This window comes from Pan troglodytes, chromosome 10 (assembly GCF_028858775.2).
Source record: "Pan troglodytes isolate AG18354 chromosome 10, NHGRI_mPanTro3-v2.0_pri, whole genome shotgun sequence".
In the NCBI taxonomy this organism is placed as follows: Eukaryota; Metazoa; Chordata; class Mammalia; order Primates; family Hominidae; genus Pan; species Pan troglodytes.
The window spans coordinates 18,233,814-18,259,907 of NC_072408.2; the positions used below are offsets into that span (position 1 = coordinate 18,233,814).

General features: G+C 36.7%; 1 protein-coding gene across 1 annotated transcript in view; it reads right to left on the reverse strand.

Moving 5' to 3' along the window:
• Nucleotides 1-1,240: 1,240 nt before the first annotated feature.
• Nucleotides 1,241-26,094, reverse strand: part of LOC739229 (taste receptor type 2 member 45) — a 31,166-nt gene continuing 6,312 nt past the window's right edge. Inside the window, exon 2 of the mRNA XM_054664075.2 lies at nt 1,241-13,035. Within this exon, the coding sequence (XP_054520050.2) occupies nt 8,095-9,024 (930 nt within the window). The 5' untranslated portion in view covers nt 9,025-13,035 and the 3' untranslated portion in view covers nt 1,241-8,094. The remainder of the gene's footprint in view (nt 13,036-26,094) is intronic.

Genomic DNA, 26,094 nt, shown 5'->3' on the forward strand with positions numbered 1-26,094 from the left:
TAACGCAAAGCCAACACATTTCCAATGATTTACTTGCTATTTTTTTTCTTTCACCACATTCTAAAAATTATGGCAAAAGTGACCTCCAGCAAATAATACTCTTTTTTTGGCTGTTTAGTTTTGGTCCAGTTTCATATGAACTTACACAAATACTCTGTGCAATTATAGATTGAATAAGCTTCATTTCATCTTTTAATAGCATCATTACCAAGTTAAATTCTCTTGACTGCTTATTTACATTCTCAGCTACTGTCACAAAATCTGGGTGTTTTTATTATAGCAGTCAAAGTAACTACACTAAATATGTTTTATGCCTTAATAAAATTATCTTTCTACTAATTTTTCTCTAATATTAAAAAAATTTGCAGTATCAAAATATTTTTCCTTACACATGTGTACACATGCATGGTATTATAATCTTTGAATGGTAAAAATATGTGTATAATTATTTCATTTAAAGATAAATTTAGAAAAATTGTCCTACATATTTAATATCTATACTACTATAATTTATTGGAAATTCACTAATTTCTGCCACTTTGAAATGTTATCATAAATAATTAAATTGGAAATAAGAAAAAAATGTGTCCAGTAAAATATAAGTGCTCAAAATCTGATGTTTCAAAGTAAGAATAACATTAGGAATGTGGAGGTAGTCTTCCTGCTTATCTCTTCCTTTTTCTAATTAATTAAAAAAAAAGTTTAAAATTTTATCTTGGATTTATTACTATCATAATGCTCCATTCTTTATTCAGCAAAAACTCTAATTACAATGATGTCTATAAGAATATGTTTGTTCAGCCTATTTTATATTCAATCATTTAGTGTATGTTTCTACTTTTTAAATATTTTCATTATTGTGAAATATTTAATATTGTGAAACATAACATATATATATAAAGTATATAAAGTAATGAGGCCTAATGTACAGTAAAGAAAAAAATTATAGCATTAAGAGTCATGATTCCACATCATGGTCATAAAGTAGATTTCACCAGCAATCCAGACACTCTCCATATATGCCATCTTACTGATAACATTTCCCTTTTGTTTCCTCCATCCCTACCATCCCAATTGTTAGGATAATCACTCATATGTCTCACCTTAGAATTTCACCACCAGTGTAATACATTTCAATTTATTAAAAATACATTTTTGTAAACTTTATATAAATGGAATTATACTGAATCATTTTTTCAAACTTAATTCCTCTCATATCTATGTAGTTCAAATTTCTTCATTTTTCTTTTTATTTATATTCTTTGTAAACATGTCACTCTAGCTGGTTCCGTTAGGACAACTAAATTCCTCTTTAAAGACTCAACTTTCCAGCCATAAGTTGTAAATGTTGTAAATGAATCCTTCTTTTTCCAAAATGTGCGTTTACCCTATTTGGAAAAGTTTAAGTCTAAGCCATTCAGGATCAGCTTAGATTGTGCAATCCAACCCCAGCCAATAAGGGAAGGACACAGAAACAGGAACTGTGTTAGGATTAAAAACTCCTTCCCTCCTTTGTTAGGTATGCTCTTCTCTTGGGATTGTAACAGGTGCAAGCAGCACCCTTCTGCCGACGTAAAGGTGCCTTGCTGAGAAATTGTCCAAGTGGGGATTTCTTTTGGCTACTCCGAGCATATGTCTCCAACAGTTCATTTTGATTGCTGTATAGTATTCTATTGTACAAGTATGCCATAATTTACTTATCCATTTTATCACTGATGGATATTTGAGAGACTTCTCAACTTTAGCTATTAAAACTCGGTGATATGCATGTGTGTGCACATATATTCTGATAAGAGTGCAAATACTGGGTCTTCAAATGTGATCCATCAACTTAATCAGATAATGCCATACTCAGACAAAGTAATTGCTCTGATTTACAATTCTAGGAGCAATGTATGAAAATTCCCATTGCTTCATATGCTTTCCAAAATAAGTAACATCAGACTAATTTTTACACTTTTGTATGTATATGAAACATTATAAACCTAACATTTTTGAAGCCTTTTTCTATTATAGTTCAGAATGTATCCTTAATTCAAAAATTATTACCCTTTTTAAATTCTATGACCATGATTTCATGCACGTATATTAATAATGAATTATATACTTCATATATTTATTTATTCATATTCCTTTATTAGCTTTTCTAATATTTTTTCTTAAAGATTTAAATACTCTTTTGTTATGAACGGGTATAACTATGCTAGACATATTTCCTTTAACCAACCATTATGTCAAATGACTTTGAGAAATATGATTCGTTAACAGCATACTGTAAGGCAAATTTCAGCATTGTTTAACAACTCCTTAAAAGGATTCAAAGAAAATAATAGGTTGAAATATCAAAATAGTCTATAAGTGTAATGTAGGTGCCCATGGGAAAATACAAATTCTACCACTAATGTTATGGAAAAAAAATGATTAGTAGTAAATATACCATGTCCGACTTTTTTTTAGGGCAGGACTAATATCAATGGGCAAGATTCCCTTTAAGGTCCTGACCTTAATTTCTATGTGCACCTGATTTCTGGTTGTGCAGTAATGTTCCTGTTCCTTTTAAGTTCTCTGACTAATGCCAAGCAGGAAACCACCGGAGCATGCTATTGAATGAGTTCAAGGCTATCTTAATGGAAAACATGATAATTTCCAAAACAGCTCAAATTAACTCCTATTCAAATACTATGTCCTTGTTATAAGATAAAAATTTTCATACTGATGTTGATGTGAAAGCTGAATTCTCATTTGCTAGCATGCAAATCAAGTCATATTCTTATTCATCATTTTGTAATTTTTTTCCTTGTTTAACCTCTATATAATTTGTATTCAGCAATGTCAGTTGTAAGGGAAATTTTCCAACCTAATACATAGATCATACATCAGATGCCTACACTGTTATATGTAGCCTGGTCAAAACTAGAATCATGACCACTGTTGATTCATTTTTTCAACGCCGGATTTATGGAGAGTGAATCCCAACTTTTCCTACCAAAAGCATCCAAGGTTTTCTTCGGAAGCCCAAGAAGGCCAATATTCCTTAAAATCTGGTTGCTGCCAACTAATAATTTTGTATAACTTATTATTAACAAGCTCGTTAACATAAGCACTTTCACATGCACATATGTACACCCCTGACGGTTGGGAAAAATTGTTGTCCTATAATTTCTAAAATGAAAAAGTAATTAATTTTCTTACTCAGGCTTTTCAGCCCATTTTCAATGTTTATCAAACTTAATCTCTCATGCTTAGGCCTTTGACTAAGTTATTCTCATGAGTCTAACACTTAAATCTTAGTTATTTAATTAAAATACTCAGAAATTTTATAACTATTCCTTGGACACTTAAAAAGCATGTTTTCCATTGAAGAATCTACACTTCTCTATGTATGAATATCCAGCTTTATTTTTCCCTATTTATTTTTGATTACTAAATGGTTTAAGATGAATAGATATTAAAATCAGTCTCCAATCTTGGATTTTATATCTTTTCAGTTTTTACACTATAATGGTTTCTAAGAGGGGATCTTCGAGTCAGACTACAAAGACAGGAAACCAGATTCCCTGTTTCATATAGATATGATGTGAGACTCCATTTTACAACTACTGCCTGCCTCAGTATAATTACCTATAAAAAGCAGATGATAGGCTGGGCACGGTGGCTCAGGCCTGTAATTCCAGCACTTTGGGAGGCCGAGGCAGGTGGATCACCTGAGGTCAGGAGTTAGAAAACAGCATGGCCAACATGGTGAAACCCTGTCTCCACTAAAAATACAAAAATTTGCCAGTTGTGGTTGTGCATGCCTATAATCCTAAGTACTTGGTTGGCTGCGGCAGGAGAATCATTTGAACCCAGGAGACGGAGGTTGTAATTGGTTGAGATCACACCACTGCACTCCAACGGGGAGACAGAGCAACACCCTGTCTCAAAAAAAAAAAAAAAAAAATGAAAGGAGATGAAAAAAAACTGGCTTTGTTTAATTTTGTTAGGAGTTAATATACCCTTTGTATAACTACTTTCCATTTTACCTGTTTGCTATAGGCAGGAACCAAAGATTGTTAATTATTGATTTGATCCCTTTTTACTTGATATTTAAGATACCAGTGAGAACTTGCACTTTTTTATTTTTCTTACTCCGAGACAGTCTCCGTCTGTTACCCAAGCTGGAGTACAGTGGCAGGATCATAGCCCACTGCAGCCTGGAACTCCTGGGCTCAAGCAATCCTCCTGCCTCAGCTTCCCAAGTATTTGGATCTATAGGCATGCACCACCCCGCCAGCTAATTTTTTAAATTTTTTGTAGAGACAGAGTTTCCATATGTTGCGAGGGGAACTCCTGCTCTCAAAGGATCCTCCCACCTTGGCCTCCCAAAGTACTAGGACTACAGGCATGCGCCATCACATCCAGCCTGCAGTGGGAGTTCTTGAAGGTCAGATGCTGCCCAGAGCTTCGGCTCATGTCTATCCCAAGGTGGATCTGACCAGTTTGTAGTTATTGCCTCTTCCTGAATGTGTAATTGAAATGGATACGTATGGCAGCTGGCAGAACTATCACATTCTTCCTGAACTGTAGAGTAAGGAACATTATTATAGCAGGACCAAGGGAAAGCCTCTGAAATTCTCCTCCATTGGCAACACAATGTATAAAATATAATAACTGCATTCCCCAAGGAATGGAACTGGTTACTGTCATGACAAAACACTTGAAAGTTACAGGGGATGGTAGTCCTTTCTATAACCCGATTCACTTAACCTATCTGGCCTCTACCAAAGACAGACGGGTTATAGTGAATGCAGACTACCATAAACTTCAATCAACACTCACAAATGCTTTCCAGGATGTGCTATCTTCACTGAGCAGAGCAGAGCTTTTGATACTTTTTACAGGGCTCATGATTTGGTGAATGTTTGTTAATCTACACCCATTATGCGGGAAAATCAAAACAATTTGGCTTGTATTGTAAGAATAATAGCACTGCTTCACTGTTGTATGTCAGGGCTATGTCACTTCTGTTCTCAGTTTAATTTACATTTTTTAAAACATCGTGCTAATTTAATATATTAGTAATATTACAGACCGGGCCCTGTGGCACATGACTGTAATCCCAGCACTTTTGGAGGCCGACACAGACAGATCACTTCAGCCCAGGAGTTTGAGACCAGCCTGGGTAACATGGTGAAATCCTACCCCTACAGGAAATACCAAAATTAGCCAGGCAAGGTGTTGTACCCCTGCAGTCCCAGCTGCTAGAAATGCGGAAGTGGGAGAATCACTTGAGCCCAGAAGGTTGAGGCTGTAATGAGGTGTGATCCTGCCACTGAACTCCAGCCTCAGGGATAGAATGAGACCCTGTTCAAAATAATAACAATAATAATAAAGTATTAGTTGGTACAATAATCAGGAAGTTGCAAGTTTATTAAATATAGTAAAATACCCTAATGTTGGATGGAAGTAAAATACCAGAAGAAAAGAAATAAACCTGAGAAGATTCAGGGACCTACAGCATAGGTGATGTTTTAAGGTGTGCAGTGTCCCTAGGGCACATGTCAAAACAATCTTTTTTAAAGTAAATGGCATGTTGCTCTCTCTATGTACTTCCTATCACTACAAAAGAGATACAATGTTTTGGGGACCTATTGAGATTTTGGAGCCAACATATTCCACGTTTGAAAATATTGCTCTGACTCATTAATAAAGTTTCCAAAGGCTACTGGTCTCAAGTGGAACCCAGAACAAAAGAGGGCTCTACAGCAGATACAGGCTCTGGTCCAAGCTGCTATGGCCACTGTGCCAGATGACCCAGCAGAATTCAAAGCGACTAGAGCATTGTTTCACATTTCTTCCTGTCTCAATTTCCACATGTCCCTGCCATTTTTGTCTTGAACTTTACTTCTAAATAAATGTCATCACTTTTATTAACAGGTATTAATTAAAAACATTTTGGTCAAGTAGCTGGTTACTAACTCAATTTTTTGAAATGAAATGCCATTTTGCTTACCTAATAATCAACTAGAAAATACCATAACACAAATATATAATTCACAATAAAAAAATACTTATGCCAATAGACCAAAGTCTTTTATATGCTTTTTAAAGTATTGTCATAGGTGCCACCTAATTTTTTCTTTTTTTTTTTTTTGTCTGTCGCCCAGGTTGGAATGCAGTGGCGCGGTCTCGGCTCACTGCAAGCTCTGCCACCCATGTTCACGCCATTCTCCGGCCACAGCCTTCCGAGTAGCTGGGAATACAGGTGCCCACCACCACTCCCAGCTATTTTTTTTGTATTTTTAGTGGAGACGGGGTTTCACCATATTAGCCGGGATGGTCTCGATATCCTGACCTCGTGATCCGCCCGCCTCAGCCTTCCAAGGTGCCATCTAATTTTGATGTTTTACCTTGTCTCCAATTCAGACACCTGACACAGCTGCATCAAGACTATATATCACTATATATATATATAGTGTGACTATATATCACTATATATATCACTAGTGTGATATTTCCCCTAAAATTGTGGAATAGCCAAACTTTTCCTCTGAGGAAGGATTCTGCTTGGATAAGCCTGCAACCTCAACCTGAGACCAGAACAGGGGATTTCATGCAACTGCAGATTTTGTGATGAGTTTCCTTTTCATTGATTTACCACATCAACTTATCCATTTTAGCCACCCATTTATTTGTTCATTAAAGTATCATTTTTGGCCATCTATTCTTGGTGCTGGGTTCTAGGTCCTGGGAGTCAATAGAAAGCAAGACAGACATGATCTCTTTCTTTACAGTTCTTACATTGTACTGAGGAAGATATATGATTTAAAAATTACATAAATCAGGTGTGGGGATGATTTATCTTAAGGTTTAAATAACATTAAATAACACTGTTAAAACTTCATAACACCAAGAATTAATGTAGTCATATAGAATTTAGCTGTGAACAAGACTGTACATTTCTTTCTTATAATAGAACTTCCTGTTAATGAATATGTCAAAACACTTTCATCACTGACAACAAAATTACAATGGTAAGGCACATCCCATAATTAATACATAGATTTCATAGATACTATTTTAACATTTACAAAAAGTTTCACTGAATTATTTTCCATAATTTCTATATTATTTTTACATTGATAGTTTTTTTTTTTTTTAGAAAAGAGAAGATTTGAGTTCTCTTATCTGAAGTTTAGAAGGAATTTTGTAAATGGAAGATGATATAATTAGCAATTCAGGGGCTTAGAAGTGCCTTAGAAAAAAATACTAAAATAATTTACATCAGATCTCAACTTCAAAAACAGCTTTTCTTTAATTCAAAAGCTGGAAGAAATGACGTTTCTAACTGCGTATGGAAACCGATAATAGCAATCAAGACCATGATCATGATATTTCCTCCCTTTATTATCAAAGAGATTTTTTTCTAAGCTATTCACATACTTGCTTTAAATCTAGTATTCTTCAGTACTGTTTATGGTAGACATATATGAAATTTATTGTACCTATACTTGTCACTAGAATTCTATAGTGTGCATTGTTTTCTAACAATAATTCTGTTTGCTTTTTACTAACCATAAAATAGGAATTCATAATGGAATAAAACCCCAAAGATACATCCACATTATTGGTTTAGAATTGAATGACCTTACCATCCAATAAGATAGAGGTTCAAACAATGAATTCTAAGCACACTGTGGTATATTTCTGTGGTTCAAATAACAATAGAAAACAGCAATATCTTTCCTGAGATAAGCTGTTAGTTTTAATAATTATAAATAGACATTGTAAATTCTACAAATGAAAGATAAAATACATGAATGAAATACACATGGCTTCATAATTCTGAGGAATTTTTGTCATATTTTGTATAATCTGACAGTTCATATGAAAAAACAAAAAAGAGTATGTTATTGTCAATGTTCTTAAGTTTTTCACACACACATACACACACACATACATACTTTTTTTGGCCTAGGTTAAAGATTTATCTAGGTATATGTTTGGAAATTATTCATACACATACATTACAGAAAGCACAGTAAGAAATACAAATGTTTCATACACCACCAGTTTGTTTTCTGCTAGAAGATACACAATGCCCCTCTTCTGAATCTATGGAGATGAAGGCTTCTCTCCTTTCACCCAGTACCTCATTTGCCACAAAACTGAAAGAAAAGTCTGCTTTAGCTTCTTGTTTCCCCAAATCAGGATGAACGGGTGGGCTGAAGAACAGCTGAATCCAATAGCTTGGCAGAACATGAAGACAGGTTTGTTTTCCAGATTCTTAAAACTCCAAACTGATATTATTACAGACACAAAGTAAATGGCACATAACAAGAGGAAGGAGATCACAGTTTGCAAAGCTTTTATGTGGACCTTGGTACTGGGATCTTGAGATCCTTTGCCATGGAGTTGCATCTTCTTGAGATGTTTACACAGAGAACAGACTAACAGCAGAAAAGATATCAGGGTTAGAGCAAAGGGTACTAAGTTTGCTAGCATGGTTACAGTCGTATCTGAAAGGTACATTGCACGCCTCAATTTGATCTTCCAAGTCATGTTTCCTTCATATTCTTTTGTCCACACAATCTGATTCATGTTTACCACAAAAAGATGACAAGCCAAAAATAGCAAAGGCCCCAACAGCATCACCAGAATGACACTCTTAACTCTCCTCTTTAAGCGAAGAAAAATAAGGTTGGAGAAATTGGCAATCTTGAGCAAATAAAATATGCTGAGGCTAGTAGCAAGCCAGTTGCTGAAATGGCCGGTTACTGCCCAGATATTATAAGCAGTAGTTCTTAATTCTACACTATAAAAAGCTGGATTCAACACAGTTGAATACCAATTTAATAATAACACCCAGAGCAAACCAACTCTGGAGACCGCCAGAGCAGTGACAATTTGGTCAGCAAAGGAGATCTTTTGTCTCTTCACCCACTCGGTGGAATTTACCAACGCTATGAAGCCATTAGCAAAATTTCCAATAACAAATGTAACCACTACTAGAATGGAAAATATGATGGGCAGAAAAGTTATCATGTCTGAACAGACAAAAAGAAATTTTTAAAATGCTGGTGTTGTATCCGGAGTTGGTTCATGCAGGTGGGTTCGTGGTCTCGCTGACTTCAAGAATGGAGGCACGGACCTTTGCAGTGATGTTACAGCTCTTAAAGATGGCATGGACCCAGGGCTGAGCAGTAGCAAGGTTTCAGCTCTAAAGACGGCGTGGACCCAAAGACTGAGTGGTAGCAAGGTTTATTGTTAAGAGCAAAAGGACAAAGCTTCCACAGGGTGGAAGGGGACCTCAGTGGGTTGTGCCGTGGGCTGGAATGGCCAGCTTTTATTGCCTTATTTGTCCCCTCCCATGTTCCATTTTTGTCCTATCAGAGTGCCCTTTTTTCCAATCCTTCCTGTGATTGGCTACTTTTAGGATCCCGATGATTGGTGCGTTTTACGGAGCACTGATTGGTGCATTTCACAAAGTGCTGATTGGTGCCTTTTACAGACAGCTGATTGGTGCATTTTACAATCCTCTGGCTAGCTAGAGTGCTGATTGGTGCATTTTTACAGTGTTGATTGGTGCATTTTATAATTCCCATGCTACCTAAAGAGTGCTGATTGGTGCATTTTATAATCCCCATGCTACCTAAAGAGTGCTGATTGGTGCCTTTTACAGAGCACTGATTGGTGCATTTTACAATCCCCTTGCTAGCTTCAGAATAGTTCTCCAAATCTCCACTCCACCCAGGAAGTCCAGCTGGCTTCACCTCTCAATGTAGTATCACTGGTTGTGATTGCTTGAATATCCTGACCTTAAATTCTATATGCACCTAATTTGTAAATCTGCTGGGTCATTCTTTTTACTTTTAAATGTTGTGACCAGTGTCAAGCCAGAAATCACCATGGCACGTTAACTGATGAGTTCAATGATCTCTTTATGGAAAACATTCTTATTTTCAAACAACTCAAATTAACTCATTCATTCACTGTTTGTTCTTGTTACAGGCTGGAATTATTCATAGTGAAATTGACCGGAAACCTGAATCCTCATTTGCTAGTACACAAATAAGAACGTACTCTCTTTCAGAGTTTGCAATTTTTCTTTGTGTAACCTCTCCATCATTTGTCTTTAGCAACTTCAGTTGTTTGGGAAGTTTTATAACCCAACAAATAGATCATATAGCAAATGTCTAAAGTCTTAAAGGGAGCTTGGTCACAACTAAGATCATTACCAATATGGACTTTTTAAAATGCCAGATTTATATACACAGAATCCAAACTGCTTTTATCAAAAGCATCTAAGATTTTCTTGAGAACCACAGGCAGGCCAATACTCCATAAGATTTGGTTACTGCTAATACTTTTGTATAACTTCATTATTCACAAGCTCATAAATATGAACACGCATGTGCACACCACTTATGAATGGAACAAATTATTTTCTCATAATTTCCAAAATAAAAAATGAGTTTCCAAGAAGTTGTCCGGATGAAATTAGCCCTATTTTCCCACTCAAGAGTTTTCAGCCCATGAATAATATTTATTTATCAAACATATCTCTAATTCTTAGGCCTTTGGTAAAGTTTCTCTCAAGTCTAATGTTTAAATATTTATTATTATATAAAATATGTAGCCATTTTATAAGAATTCCTGAGTACCCGACCCTTTGGTATATAATCTTGCAGTATCCTCCTATCACAGGAAGACTGACTACCTTTCCCCTGAACTTGGAGTTCAATCATTTAACTTACTTTGATAAACAGAAAATTACTACACTTTGCATAGAGATTTGAGATGGCTTCCATACTGGGGATTCTTCCTCTTTCCATTTACCATGAGAATATCTCCTCGCAAGTACACTGTTCCCAGAAGGAGAATGAGAAACTAATGAAGTCAGATTGCCCCCACCTGATCCAGACTAAATTGGCAAAACTCTATCTCCAAGATGCCGAATTTGGCCCATCTCAAATCACCAAAGCCATCCATCAAACCCAGCTTAGAAAAATGAAATCCAGGCCAGGTGTGGAGGAGGCTGAGGAGGGCAGATCACGTGGTCAAGAGATTGAGACCATCCTGGCCAACATGGTGAAACCCCGTCTCTACTAAAAATACAAAAATTAGGTGGGCTCGGTGGAGTGTGCCTGTAGTCCCATCTACTCAGAAGGGTGAGGCAGGAGAATCGCTTGAACCCTGGAGGTGGAGGTTGCAGTGAGCCAAGATAGTGCCACTGCACTCCAGCCTGGGCAACAGAGTGAGACTCCATCTCAAAGAACAGAAAACACACACACACACAAATGAAATCCAAAGACATGTGAGATATATATGTCTAATGTTTTAGAGGGTTTTCTCTTGCAGAAAAACATAACTGATAAAAGAACTCTGCTAAACCAAGAGTGTGGGAAACATGTACAACTTTGTTGTGTCAGGAATTAAGGAGCCGAAAGAAAAAATAGATGGGGAATGGCAAAGGTTTGTCCTGTGAGGTGGATAATTAAGGCTAGAAGAAATCCTTTGGAGAGATCTGCGCTTGGCAGATAACATCATCTCAAATTTCCTCATGATGCAACTAAATAAGAAAGTTCCTATTTCAACTATCTTAGAGTTGTATAAGAATGTATATACAACTAATTGATTTTTCCCTTCAGTATATAATCAGATGAGTAATAATAATTTCTATGAGACATTTCTCCTAATCAAAAACTTTAATACTAAAATTATAATGCACACTTAGAAATGAACCAAAACAAAAATGGGAAATACCGGAATGTATCATAAACAGTCAACTAACCCTTATACAGGGCAAGAGATGTAACACCGAAAACAGGCTAAGTCCATCTCCATCCACCCTCCTGACATGAAAATGGTAATGATTTTCTTCCTTTTGTAATACTTTGGTCAAAGAAGAGAATAAAACCAAGGTCTAGGCATCCTCCTGCAACTTGGAAGAAACTGGAAATTGATTTGATGTGAGGAGTTTTTTTGGATAGTAGCTTGTCTGTTGTGGGGTCATCACCACAAACTCTCCTCACAGGGAAATTCAGTGAGCCGCACTGGATCTCAAAATGTCATTTCAATTAATAAGACAAAGTATCTCCACCACAGCTCCACCATTCTATTCCATGATTTAAATTTTAAGCTGTTTTTATTAGCAGAAATCAACACTTCTTAGTTTTTAACAATCTTTAAAAGATCAAATAGTAAAACAGTACTTAAACCTTTATCAAAAAATGATGGCATTCTCAGCAAACTATCACAAATGCTTTTTCTCATTCTTAGCTATGGTGACTAAATCTGGATTATTTTACTACAGCAGTCAAAGTAGCATTATATGTGCACAAACATACTCAAAGATCAGGCTAAATTATTTTTTATACCTTAAAAAATTTGCCTTTCTATGATTTTTTTCTCTAATGGAGAGCCAAAAAATGTATAGTAACAAAAAATTTTACCCAACACACCGGTGTACACAGGAATAGTATAGTGAAATTAGAATGCTAACAATATGAATATAAATATTTCATTTAGAGACACATTTTTAATACATTTAATATATTTAATATCCATCGTACTATAATTTATTGTAAATTCCTGAATTTCTTACACTTTCAAATGTGTATCATAAATAATTAAATTGGAAATAAGAAAAAAGGTGTCTATCAATCATAGATATTCAAATTTTGATGTTTCAAATTCATATTAGCACTAAGAAGGTGGATTAACAATTCTTGCCTATCTCTTCTTTTGTGTGAATTAATTTAAGTAATGTTTTGGGCCAGGTGTGGTGGCTCACACCTGTAATCCCATCATTTGGGAGGCTGAGGCAGGTGGATTGCCTAAGCACAGGAGTTCAAGACCTGCCTGGGCAACATGGCAAAACCATGTCTCTACAAAAAAATAGAAAAAATTAGCAGGGCCTGGTGGTGCACGCCTGTTGTCCTAGCTACTCTGGAGGCTAAGATGGGAGAATCACTTGAGCCAAGGTGACAGAGGCTGCATTGAGCCAAGATTGTTCTTGTGCACTCCAGCCTGGACAACAGAGTCAGATCCTGTCTGAAAATAAAAATAGAAAAGTTTTAAATTTTAACTTGGATTTCTTAGTACCATAATCCTCTATTCTTTATTCAGCAAAAACTCTAATTACAATGATATCTATAAGAATATGCTGCATCACCCTAATTTTATACTTAGAAATGTACTTTAGGTTTCTGCTTTTTAAACATTTTTTATTGTGGAGCAAAACATACATATACAGAGTAATAACAACTAATAAACAGTAAGATAAAAAATTATAAGGTTAAAATTGATGTTACCATACCTTGGTAAGAAAATAGAATTTGCCATTGTATATTTAGAAAACCTAATCTTCTCTGCCCAAAATCTCCTTAAGCTGATAAGCAACTTCAGCAAAGTCTCAGGTTACAAAATCAATGTGCAAAAATCACAAGCATTCCTATACACCAATAACAGACAAACAGAGAGCCAAATCATGAGTGAACTCCCATTCACAATTGCTTCAAAGAGAATAAAATACCTAAGAATCCAACTTACAAGGGATGTGAAGGAAATCTTCAAGGAGAACTACAAACCACTGCTCAATGAAATAAAAGAGGATACAAACAAATGGAAGAACATTCCATGCTCATGGATAGGAAGAATCAATATCATGAAAATGGCCATACTGCCCAAGGTAATTTATAGATTCAATGCCATCCCCATCAAGCTAACAATGACTTTCTTCACAGAATTGGAAAAAAACTACTTTAAAGTTCATATGGAACCAAAAAAGAGCCTGCATTGCCAAGACAATCCTAAGCCAAAAGAACAAAGGTGGAGGCATCATGCTACCTGACTTCAAAGTATACTACAAGGCTATAGTAACCAAAACAGCATGGTGCTGGTACCAAAACAGAGATATAGACCAATGGAACAGAACAGAGCCCTCACAAATAATATGACACATCTAAAACCATCTGATCTTTGGCAAACCTGACAAAACAAGAAATGGGGAAAGGATTCCCTATTTAATAAATGGTGTTGCAAAACTGGCAAGCCAAATGTAGAAAGCTGAAACTGGATCCATTCCTTACACCTTATACAAAAATTAATTCAGGATGGATTAAAGACTTTAATGTTGGACCTAAAACCATAAAAACCCTAGAAGTAAACCTAGGCAATACCATTCAGGACACAGGCATGGGCAAGGACTTCATGGCTAAAACACCAAAAGCAATGGCAACAAAAGCCAAAATTGACAAATGGGATCTAATTAAAATAAAGAGCTTCTGCACAGCAAAAGAAACTACCGTCACAGTGAACAGGCAACCTACAGAAGGAGAAAATTTTTACAATCTACCCATCTGACAAAGGGCTAATACCCAGAATCTACAAAGAATTTAAACAAATTTACAAGAAAAAAATCAAACAACCCCATCAACAAGTGGGTGAAGGATATGAACAGACACTTCTCAAAAGAAGACATTTATGCAGCCAAAAGACACACAAAAAAATGCTCATCATCGCTGGCCATCAGAGAAATGCAAATCAAAACCACAATGAGATACTATCTCACACCAGTTAGAATGGCAATCATTAAAAAGTCAGGAAACAACAGGTGCTGGAGAGGATGTGGAGAAATAGGAACAATTTACACTACTGGTGAGACCGTAAACTAGTTCAAACATTGTGGAAGACAGTGTGGCAATTCCTCACGGATACAGAACTAGAAATGCCATTTGACCCAGCCATCCCATTACTGGGTATATACCCGAAGGATTATAAATCATGCTGCTATAAAGACACATGGACACATATGTTTATTGCAGCACTATTCACAATAGCAAAGACTTGGAACCAACCCAAATGCCCATCAATGATAGACTGGATAAAGAAAATGTGGCACATATACACCATGGAATACTATGCAGCCATAAAAAATGATGAGTTCATGTCCCTTGTAGGGACGTGGATGAAGCTGGAAACCATCATTCTGAGCAAACTATCGCAAGGACAGAAAACCAAACTCCACGTGTTCTCACTCATAGGTGGGAACTGAACAACGAGAACACTTGGATACAGGGTGGGGAACATCACACACTGGGGCCTGTTGTGGGGTGGAGGGAGGAGGGAGGGATAGCATTAGGAGATATACCTAATGTAAATGACGAGTTAATGGGTGCAGCACACCAACAAGGCACATGTATCCATATGTAACAAACCTGCACATTGTGCACATGTACCCTAGAACTTAAAGTAAAATAAAAATAAATAAATAAATAAAATATTAAAAAATGAACAAAATCTCGTGTTAAGCCATGGGACTATATTAAATGAATTCATACATAAATTTCTAAGCACACAATAAATGCTCAAGAATGTTAGTGGTATTATTGTTACTGTGGCTGTTTATTGTATTTTAACACCTAAAGAAATTCCTCAAATAAAATTGGTGTTAAGTCATTGTGAGGTGCTTCAATATGTAATATTTTCTTTCTACAGTTCACTAAATTACTTTTTCTAGTAACCAGTTTCCTGGTTCTAATCATATAATCACACGTGTTTAGATGAGCTTGTGCAACCTAACTAGGCTACCCTGTTGCTGTACCACCACTACCACTTCCCCATCCAACTTTATTGAGTGCTTTTGATGTGGACACTAGGATGTTCCAGATTCACTTTATTTAGATATTTGATTCAACGGTGACCAACACAGTCAAAGATACTTCGCACAGATAAGATCCAAATGAAAGAGTAAAAAAAAAAAAAAAAAGGAAGAAAATAGAATTTGCTAGCAATCCAGATACTCCAGATATATGTCTTCTTGTTGATATTTTCCTCCCTTCTGACTATCCCAAATTGTTATGATGATCACTCATATGATGATCACTCATATGTTTCACTGTAGGGTTTTATCACCAATGTAATGAATGACAATGTATTAAAAATAAACTTTTTCAAACTTTACGTCGATGAGATTACAGTAAATGTATTTTTCCATCTTGATAATTCCTCTCACATCTGTGAGTATTGTTATCTATGTAGCTCAAATTTGTTCATTTTCTTTGTTGTATTATTCTGTTGTAACATGTCAGTCTTGTTAATTTTGATCACTGTATAGTATTCCATTGTATAAGTATGCCACAATTTCTTTATCCATTTGGAGGACTGAGACATTTGGAGGACTTCTCAACTTTAGCTATTGAAACTCAGTGATATGCATGTGTATGTATATGTATTCTGATAAGAGTGTAAATACTTGATCTTAGGATATGATCCTTCACCTTAATGAGATAATGCCATACTCATCCGAAATGATGGCACAGATTTATAATTCTAGGAGTAGTGTATGAAAATTCCCATTGTGTCATATCCTTTCCAAAATAAATAATGTTGGGCTAATATATACATTTTTGTATTTATATAAAATATTATTAAACAATATTTTCCAAGTCCTTTTCTATTCTTATTCAGAATGTATTTTTACTTCAATGAATTACATTAATCTTTTTCATTCTATTTCATATACACTTATTAATAATGCCTTATATATTATACATATTTATTTATATTTCATTATAAATTGTCTAACCTTTTTTCTTCAAATTTCAAATACTCTTGTTATAAGTAACTGTAATTATACTGGAGATACTTCCTTTAATCAATCATTGTGTCAGATGACTTTGAAAAAATATAATTAGTTAACAGCATACAGTAAGGAAAATTTCAGGATTGTTTAACAACTCTTAAAAGGATTCAAAGAAAAAAAGTTGAAAAATAAAAAGAGTCTATAAGTTTAATGTAGGTGTCCATGGGAAAATATAAATATATTATTGTTGATGAAAAAATGGTAGTAAATTTATCATGTCTGAATTTTTTTAAAGGCAAGCCTGATATCACTGGTCAAGATTTCCTTTAAGGTCTTGACCTTAACATCTGTGTGTACCTGATTCCTGAATTTGCAGGAATGTTCTTGTTCCTTTTTAAATTCTGTGACCAATGTCAAACAGGAAAGCATCTCAATATGCCAGTGGATGAAATCAATGCTGTCTTTATGGAAAACATGATGATTTCCAAAACAGCTCAAATTAACTCCTATTCAAACACAATGTCCTTGCTGTAAGATAAAATTTTCCATATTGGTGTTGAAGTGAAAAGTGATTTCTCATCTACTAGCATGCCAATGAAGAGTTTTTTAATTGTTCTGCACTTATTTCTTTGTTTAACCTCTCCACAATTTGTGTTCAGCAACTTCAGTTGTTAGAGAAATTTTACAACCCAATACAGAGATGACACACTGGTTGTATAACCTGGTAAAGGGAGCTTGGACATAACTAGGATCATCACCAAAGTAAATTTAATTTTTCAACGTGAGTAATATGTAGAGTGAATCCAAACTTTTCCTACCAAAAGGATTCAAGTTTTTCTTGGGAATCTCAGAAAGGCCAATAATTCTTAAAACCCGGTTGCTACTAATATTTTGGATAACTTATTCTTAAGAAGCTCATTAATACAAACACACTCAAACCCATACACACATACTCACTCACTCATGGATAGAAGAAATTGTTGTCCTATAATTTCCAAAATGGAAAATTAATTTCAGGGACATCATCCAGGTAAAAATAGCCCTATTTTCCCATTTGGGCTTTTCAACCCATTTTCAATATTTTTCAAACTTATCTCTCATGCTGAGACCTTTGACTAAGTTTTTCTCTTGAGTTTACTTAATTGTTAAATATTAATTTTTTAGTTAAAATACTCAGCAATTGTGTAACTATTGTGGGCTACTTAAAAAACACGTTTTCCATTGAAGAGTCTAGATCTTCATATATGAATATTTGGTTTTATTTTTCTCTATTTAATTTATTTTTGATTACTTAATTTATTTTTGATTACTTAATGGTTTAAGAGGAATCGATGTTAAAATCAGTCTCCAATCTTGGATTTTATTTCTTTTCCATTTTTACAGTACAATTGTTTCTAACAGAAGATTGTGGAGTCAGACTGCCAAGACAGGAAAGCAGATTTTCTGCTTCAAATATGGTCTGAGACTTCATTTGACAACTACTCTCTGCCTTGGTATAATCATCTGTAAAATGCAAATGATAATAAATCTTCAGGTAGTCTTTATGAGGAGTTAGTATACTATTTGTATAACTGCTTTCAATTTTATCTGTCTAGTACAGGCAGGAACCAAGAATTATTAATTTTTTGTATGATCGTGTGTTACTTGATACATAAAAGATAACCAGTGAGACCTTCTTTTTTGGGGTAGGGGAGCGAGAAAGACAGGGTCTTACTCGTCACCCAGGCTGGAGTGCAATGGCTTGATCACAGCTCACTCCAGCCTCAAACATTTGTGTCCTCCCACCTCAGCTTCTGAAGTAGCTGTGTCTACAGGCATGCATCACAACACCCAGCTAATTTATTAATTTTTTTGTTGAGACAGAGTCTCCCTATGTTGCCCAGTCTGGTCTTCAACTCCTGTTCTCAAGTGGTCCCCTCATCTTGGCCTCCCAAAGTGCTTGGATACAGGTGTGAACAACCACACATGGCTGAGAACTTCCATTTTTGGGCAGAATGCACAAGGTTCAGAAAAGCATGATACCTTCTGCTACAATTAAGATAAGAGAAATAAAAGGCCAAAATTATATTTTCAATTTGTCACAGAGTTGTACAAGCAAGAATGACCAGCTGAACTGAAATCCAGCACAGGGAGAGTCTTTATAGATTGCAGTTATATATTCAGTGCAATCCCTATCAAATCCCAGCAGATGTTTTATCACAGAAAGTGGAAAACTACTGCTAAAATGTGTCTGGAAATGCCAAGTGACAAGATCACAAAAAGAAATTGTTAAAAAATAACAAATTTGGAGGATTACACTTTCTGATTTCAAAGCTTCCTTCAAAGCTGCAAGAATCAGGATTCCATGGTACTCGCATTAGGGTAGACAAAAAGAACAATGAAACACAACTGAGAGTCCAGAAATTAACACCAACACTCATAGTCAATTGATTTCAAAAAAGGGACTACTGCAATTTGATAGGAATTAATGGTTTTTCTCAACAAACAATGCTGGGTAAAATTGAAGAAGACTACCTCAAAGAATTTAATAATCAATTTCCCTAAGCTCAAGGATAAAGAAAGGATTCTGAAAGCAGCAAAAGAAAAGGAACAAATAATGTACAATGGAGCTCCACTACATGTGGCAGCAGACTTTTCAGTGGAAAAAGGCCAGGAGAGAGTGGTATGACATATTAAAAGTGCAGAGAGTGGTATGACATATTAAAAGTGCTGAAGGAAGAAAACTTTCAGCCTAGAATAGTGTAACTGGAGAAAATATCCTTCAAACGTGAAAGAGAAATAAAGACTTTTCCAGACCAAGAAAAGCTGAGTGATTTCATCAGCACCAGATCTGTCCTAGAAAAATTTCAAAGGGATTACTTCAGTCAGAAAGAAAAGGACATTAAGGGGCAATAAGTAATCACTTGAAGCTATAAAACGTACTGGTAATAGTAAGGAGACAGAAAACACAGACTAATATAACACTGTAAATGTGGTGCATAAACATCACTTAAATAGAAAAACTAAATGATGAAGTAATAATGAAAAAAAATAGTGGAGTGGCTGGCAAAATGTCCTAATAGGAACAGCTCCAGTCTGCAAATCCCAGCAAGATCAACACAAAAGGTGGGTGATTTCTGCATTTCCAACTGAGTTACATGGCTCATCTCATTGGGACTGGTTAGACAGCGGGTGAAGCCCACGGAGGACGAGCCGAAGGAGGGTGCGGTGTTGCCTCACCCGGGAAGTGCAAGGGGTCGGGGAACTCCCTCTCCTAGCCAAGGGAAGCTGTAAGGGACCACGCAGTGAGGGACGATGTATTCTGGCCCAGATACTACACTTTTCCCATGGTCTTCGTAACCCACAAACCAGGAGATTTCCTCCAGTGTTTATGCCACCAGGGCCATGGGTCTCAAGCATAAAACTGGGCGATCATTTGGGCAGACACCAAGCTAGCTGCAGAAGTTTTTTGTCATACCCCAGTGGTGCCTGGAATGCCAGCAAGACAGAACCATTCAGTCCCCTGGAAAGGGGGCTGAAGCCAGGAAGCCAAGTTGTCTAGCTCAGTGGATCCCACCTCCTTGGAGCCCAGCAAGCTAAGATCCACTGGTTTGACATTCTCACTGCTAGTTTAGCAGTCTGAAGTCAACCTGGGATGCTTGAGCTTAGTCAAGGGAAGGACGTCCGCCATTACTGGGGCTTGAGTAGGCAATTTTCCCCTTACAGTGTAAACAAAGCCACCAGGAAGTTCAAACTGGGTGGAGCCCACAGCAGCTCTGCACAACCACTGTAGCCAAACTGCCTCTCTAGACTCTTCCTCTCTGGTCAGGGCATCTCTGAAAGAAAGGCAGCAGCTCCAGTCAGGGGCTTATAGATAAAACTCTCATCTCCCTGGGACAGAGCACCTGGGAGAAGGGGCAGCTGTGGGAGCAGCATCAGCAGACATAAACTTTCCTGCCTGACACTCTGAAAAGTGCAGCAGATCTCCCAGCACAGCACTTGAGCTCTGCTGAAGGACAGAGTGCCTCCTTAAGTGGGTCCCTGACCTCTGTGCCTCCTGACTGGGAGACATCTCCCAGCAATGGTGGACAGAAACCTCATACAGGAGAGCTCTGCCTGACATCTGGCGGGTAACCCTCTGGGATGAAGCTTCCAGAGGAAGGAACAGGCAGCAATATTTGCTGTTTTGCAGCCTCCACTGGTGATACCCAGGCAAACAAGGTCTGGAGTGGACCTCCAGCAAACTACAGCAGACTTGCAGCAGAGGACCCTGACTGTTAGAAGGAAAATCAACAAACAAAAAGGAATAACATCAACATCAACAAAAAGGATGTACACACAGAAACCCCATCTGAAGGTCACCAACATCAAAGACCAAAGGTAGAAAGATCCATGATGATGAGGAAAAACCAGGGCAAAAAAGGCTGAAAATTCCAAAAACCGGAAGCCTCTTCTCTTCCAAAGGATCACAACTCCTCACCAGCAAGGGAACAAAACTGGACAGAGAATGAGTTTGATGAATTGACACAAGTAGGCTTCAGAAGGTGGGTAATAAACTCAACTGAGATAAAGAAGCATGGTCTAACCCAATGCAAGGGAGCCAAGAACCTTGAAAAAAGGTTAGAGCAATTGCTACCTGGAATAACAAGTTTAGAAAAGAACATAAATGACCTGATGGAGCTGAAAAGCACAGCATGAGAACTTTGTGAAGCATACACAAATATCAATAGGTGAACCAATCAAGCGGAAGAAAGGATATCAGACATTGAAGATCAATTTAATGAAATAATGCATGAAGATGAGAGTAGAGAAAAAAGAATGAAAAGGAACAAACAAAGCCTCAAGAAATATTGGACTATGTGAAAAGACCAAACCTATGATTCACTGGTGTACCTGAAAGAGATGGGGATAATGGAACAAAGTTGGAAAACACTCTTCAGGATATTATCCAGGAGAACTTACCCAACTTAGCAAGACTGGCCAACATTCAAATTCAGGGAATACAGAGAACACCACAAAGATACTCCTTGAGAAGAGCACCCAAAAACACATAATAGTCAGATTCACCAAGGTTGAAATGAAGGAAAAAATGTTAAGAACAGCCAGAGAGAAAGGCTGAGTCACCAAAAAGAGAAGCCCATCAGACTAACAGCAGATCTCCTGGCAGAAACCCTACAAGCCAGAAGAGAGTGGGGACATTCTTCGAGAAAAGGATTTTCAACCCAGAATTTCATAGTAAGCCAAACAGCTTCATAGTTGAAGGAGAAATAAAATCCTTACAGACAAGCAAATGCTAAGAGATTTTGTTACCACCAGGCCTGCCTCACAAGAGCTTCTGAAGCAAGCACTAAATGTGGAAAGGAAAAACCAGTACCAGCCACTTCAGAAAAACACCAAATTGTAAAGACCATTGGCACTATGAAGAAACTACATCAACTAATGAAGCAAAATAACCAGCTAGCATCATAATTATAGGAAAAAAATCACACATAACAATATTAACCTTAAATGTAAATGGGAAAAATACCCCAATTAAAAGGCACAGACCAGCAAATTGAATAGAGTCAAGACCCATTGTTGTGCTGTATTCAGGAAACCCATCTCATGTGCAAAGAAACAAATAGTCTCAACATAAAGGGATGGAGGAATATTTACCACACAAATGGAAAGCAAAAGAAAGCAGGGGTGGCAATCCTAGACTCTGATAAAACAGACTTTAAACCAACAAAGGTCAAAAAAGACAAAGAGGAGAATTACATAATGGTAAAGGAATCAATGCAACAAGAAGAGCTAACTATCCTAAATATATGTGCACCCAATACAGGGGCACCCAGATTCATAAAGCAAGTTCTTAGAGACCTACAAAGAGACTTAGACTCCCACACAATAATAGTGAGAGACTTTAACACCCCACAGTCAATATTAGACAGATCAATGAGACAGAAAATTAACAAGGATATTAGGACTTGAACTCAGCTCTGGACCAAGCTGACCTAATAGACATCTACAGAACTCTCCACCCCAAATCAACAGAATACACATTCTTCTCAGCACCACATCACACTAATTCTAAAACTGACCACATAAGTGGAAGTAAAACACTCCTCAGCAAATGCAAAACAAACTAAATCATAACAAACAGTCTCTCATACCACAGTGCAATCAAATTAGAACTCAGGATTTAGAAACTCACTCAGAACTGCACAACTACATGGAAACTGAACAACTTGCTCTTGAATGACTACTGAGTAAATAACAATATTAAGACAGAAATAAATAAGTTCTTTGAAACCAATGAGAACAAAGACAAAATGTACCAGAATCTCTGGGACACAGCTAAAGCAGTGTTTAGAGGGAAATTTATAGCACTAAATGCCCACAGGAGAAAGTGGGAAAGATCTAATGTTGACACCCTAGCATCACAATTAAAAGAACCGGAGAAGCAAGAGCAAACAAATTTAAAAGCTAGCAGAAGACAAGAGATAACTAAGGTCAGAGCACAACTGAAGGAGATAGAAACACCTAAAACCCTTCAGAAAATCAATGAATCCAGGAGCTGGTTTTTTGAAAAGTTCAACAAAATAGAAAGACAGCTAGCCAGACTAGTAAAGAAGAAAAGAGAGAATAATCCAATAGACACAATAAAAAATAATAAAGGAGATATTACCACTGACTTCAGAGAAATACAAACTATCATCAGAGAATACTATAAACACCTCTATGCAAATATGCTAGAAAATTTAGAAGAAATGGATAAAATACTGGACACATACAACATCCCAAGTCTAAATCAGGAAGAAGTCAAATCCCTGAATAGACCAATAACAAGTTCTGAAACTGAGACAGTAATTAATAGCCTACCAACCAAAAAAAGTCCAGGAACAGACATATTCACAACCAAATTCTACCAGAGGTACAAAGAGGAGATGGTACCATTCTTTCTGAAACTATTCAAAACACTGGAAAAAGAGGGACTACTCCTTAACTCATTTTATGAGGCCAGCATTATCCTGATTCCAAAACCTGATAGAGACACAGCAAAAAGAGAAAATTTTAGGCCAATATCCTTGATGAACATCGATGCGAAAATCCTCAATAAAATACTGGCAAGCCAAATCCAGCAGCATATAAAAAGGCTTATCCACCAAGATCAAGTCGTCTTCATCCCTGGGATGCAAGGCTGGTTCAACATATGCAAATCAATAAACATAATCCATCACATAAACAGAACCAATGACAAAAACCACATGATTATCTCAACAGATGCAGAAAAGGCCTTTGATAAAATTCAACATGCCTTCATGCTAAAAACACTCAAGAAACTAGGTACTGATGGAATGTATCTCAAAATATTAAGTGCTATTTATGACAAACCCACAGCCAATATACTGAATGGGCAAAAACGGGAAGCATTCCCTTTGAAAATCGGCACAAAACAAGGATGCCATCTCTCACCACTCCTGTTCAACACAGTATTGGAAATTCTGGCCAGGACAATCAGGAAGAGAAAGAAATAAAGGGTATTCAAATAGAAAGAAAGGAAGTCAAACTGTCTCTGTTTGCAGATGACAGGATTGTATATTTAGAAAAACCCATCATCTCAGCCCCAAATCTCCTTAAGCTGATAAGCAATTTCAGCAGTCTCAGGATAAAAAATCAACATGCAAAATTCACAAGCATTCCTATACACCAATAACAGACAAACAGAGAGCCAAATCATGAGTGAACTCCATTTCACAATTGCTACAAAGAGAATAAAATACCTAGGAATACAGCTAAGAAGAGATGTGAAAGATCTCTTCAAGGAGAACAACAAACCACTTCTCAAGGAAATAAGAGAGGACACAAACACATGGAAAAACATTTCATACCATTGACTTTCTTCAAAGAATTGGAAAACACTACTTAGAAATTCACATGGAACCAAAAAAGAGCCCGTGTAGCCAAGACAATCCTAAGCAAAAAGAACAAAGCAGGAGGCATCACACTACCTGGCTTCAAAGTATACTACAAGTCTACAGTAACCAAAACAGCATGGTACTGGTACCAAAACAGATATATAGACCAATGGAACAGAACAGAGGCCTCAGAAATAATGCCACACATCTACAACCATCTGATTTTGACAAACCTGACAAAAAACAAGCAGTGAGGGAATGGATTCCCTATTTGATAAATGGTGTTGGGCAAACTGGCTAGCCATAGGCAGAAAACTGAAACTGGACCCCTTCCTTACACATTATACAAAAATTAACTCAGGGTGGATTAAAAACTTAAATGTAATACCCAAAACCATAAAAACCCTAGAAGAAAACCTAGGCAATACCATTCAGGACATAGGCATGAGCAAAGACTTCATGACTGAAACACCAAAAGCAATTGCAACAAAAGACAAAATGTACAAATGGAATCTAATTAAACTAAAGAGCTTCTGCACAGCAAAAGAAACTATCATCGGAGTGACAGGCAACCTACAGAATGGGAGAAAATTTTTGCAATCTATTAAACAAACAACCCCATCAAAAAGTGGGTGGAGGATATGAGCAGACACTTCTCAAAAGAAGACATTTATGTTCCCAAGAAAATATGGCAAAGAAAGAAGCTCATCATCACTGCTCATTAGAGAAATGCAAATCAAAACCACAATGAGATACCATCTCATGACAGAATGGTGATCATTAAAAAGTCAGGAAACAACAGATGCTGGAGAGTGGGTGGAGAAATAGGAATGCTTTTACACTCTTGGTGGGAGTGCAAATTAGTTCAACCATTGGGGAAAACAGTGTGGTGATTCCTCAAGGATCTAGAACCAGAAATACTATTTGACCCAGCAATCCCATTACTGGGTACATACCCAAAGGATTATAAATTATTCTACTATAAAGACACATGCACATGTATGTTTATTGCAGCATTGTTCACAAGAGCAAAGACCTGGGACCAACCCAAATGCCCATCAAATATAGACTGTATAAAGAAAATGTGGCACATATGTACCATGGAATACTATGCAGCCATAAAAAAGGATGAGTTCATGTCCTTTGCAGGGACCTGGATGAAGCTGGAAACCATCATTCTCAGCAAACTAACACAGGAACAGAAAACCAAACACCACATTATCGCTCATAATTGGGAGCTAAACAATGAGAACACATGGACACAGGGAGGACACAGGGAACGTCACACAACTGGGCCTTTTAGGGTGAGGGGGGCTAGGGATAGCATTAGGAGAAACATCTAATGTAGATGACGGGTTGATGGGTGCAGCAAACCACCATGGCACATGTACACCGATGTAACAAACCTGCACGTTCTGCACATGTATCCCAGAAGTTAAAGTATAATTAAAAAAATAATAGCCACAACAACCTTTGAATACATACACAGTACAATAAGAAATAAACAGTGAAAACAGAAAGTTAAAAATGAAGAAGATGGAGTTAAGGTGCAGAGTCTTCATTTGTTTTGTTTTTGTGCTTGTTTGTTTGCTTATGCAAACAGTGCTAAGTTGTTATCAGCTTGAAATAATGGGTTAGAGGGTAGTATTT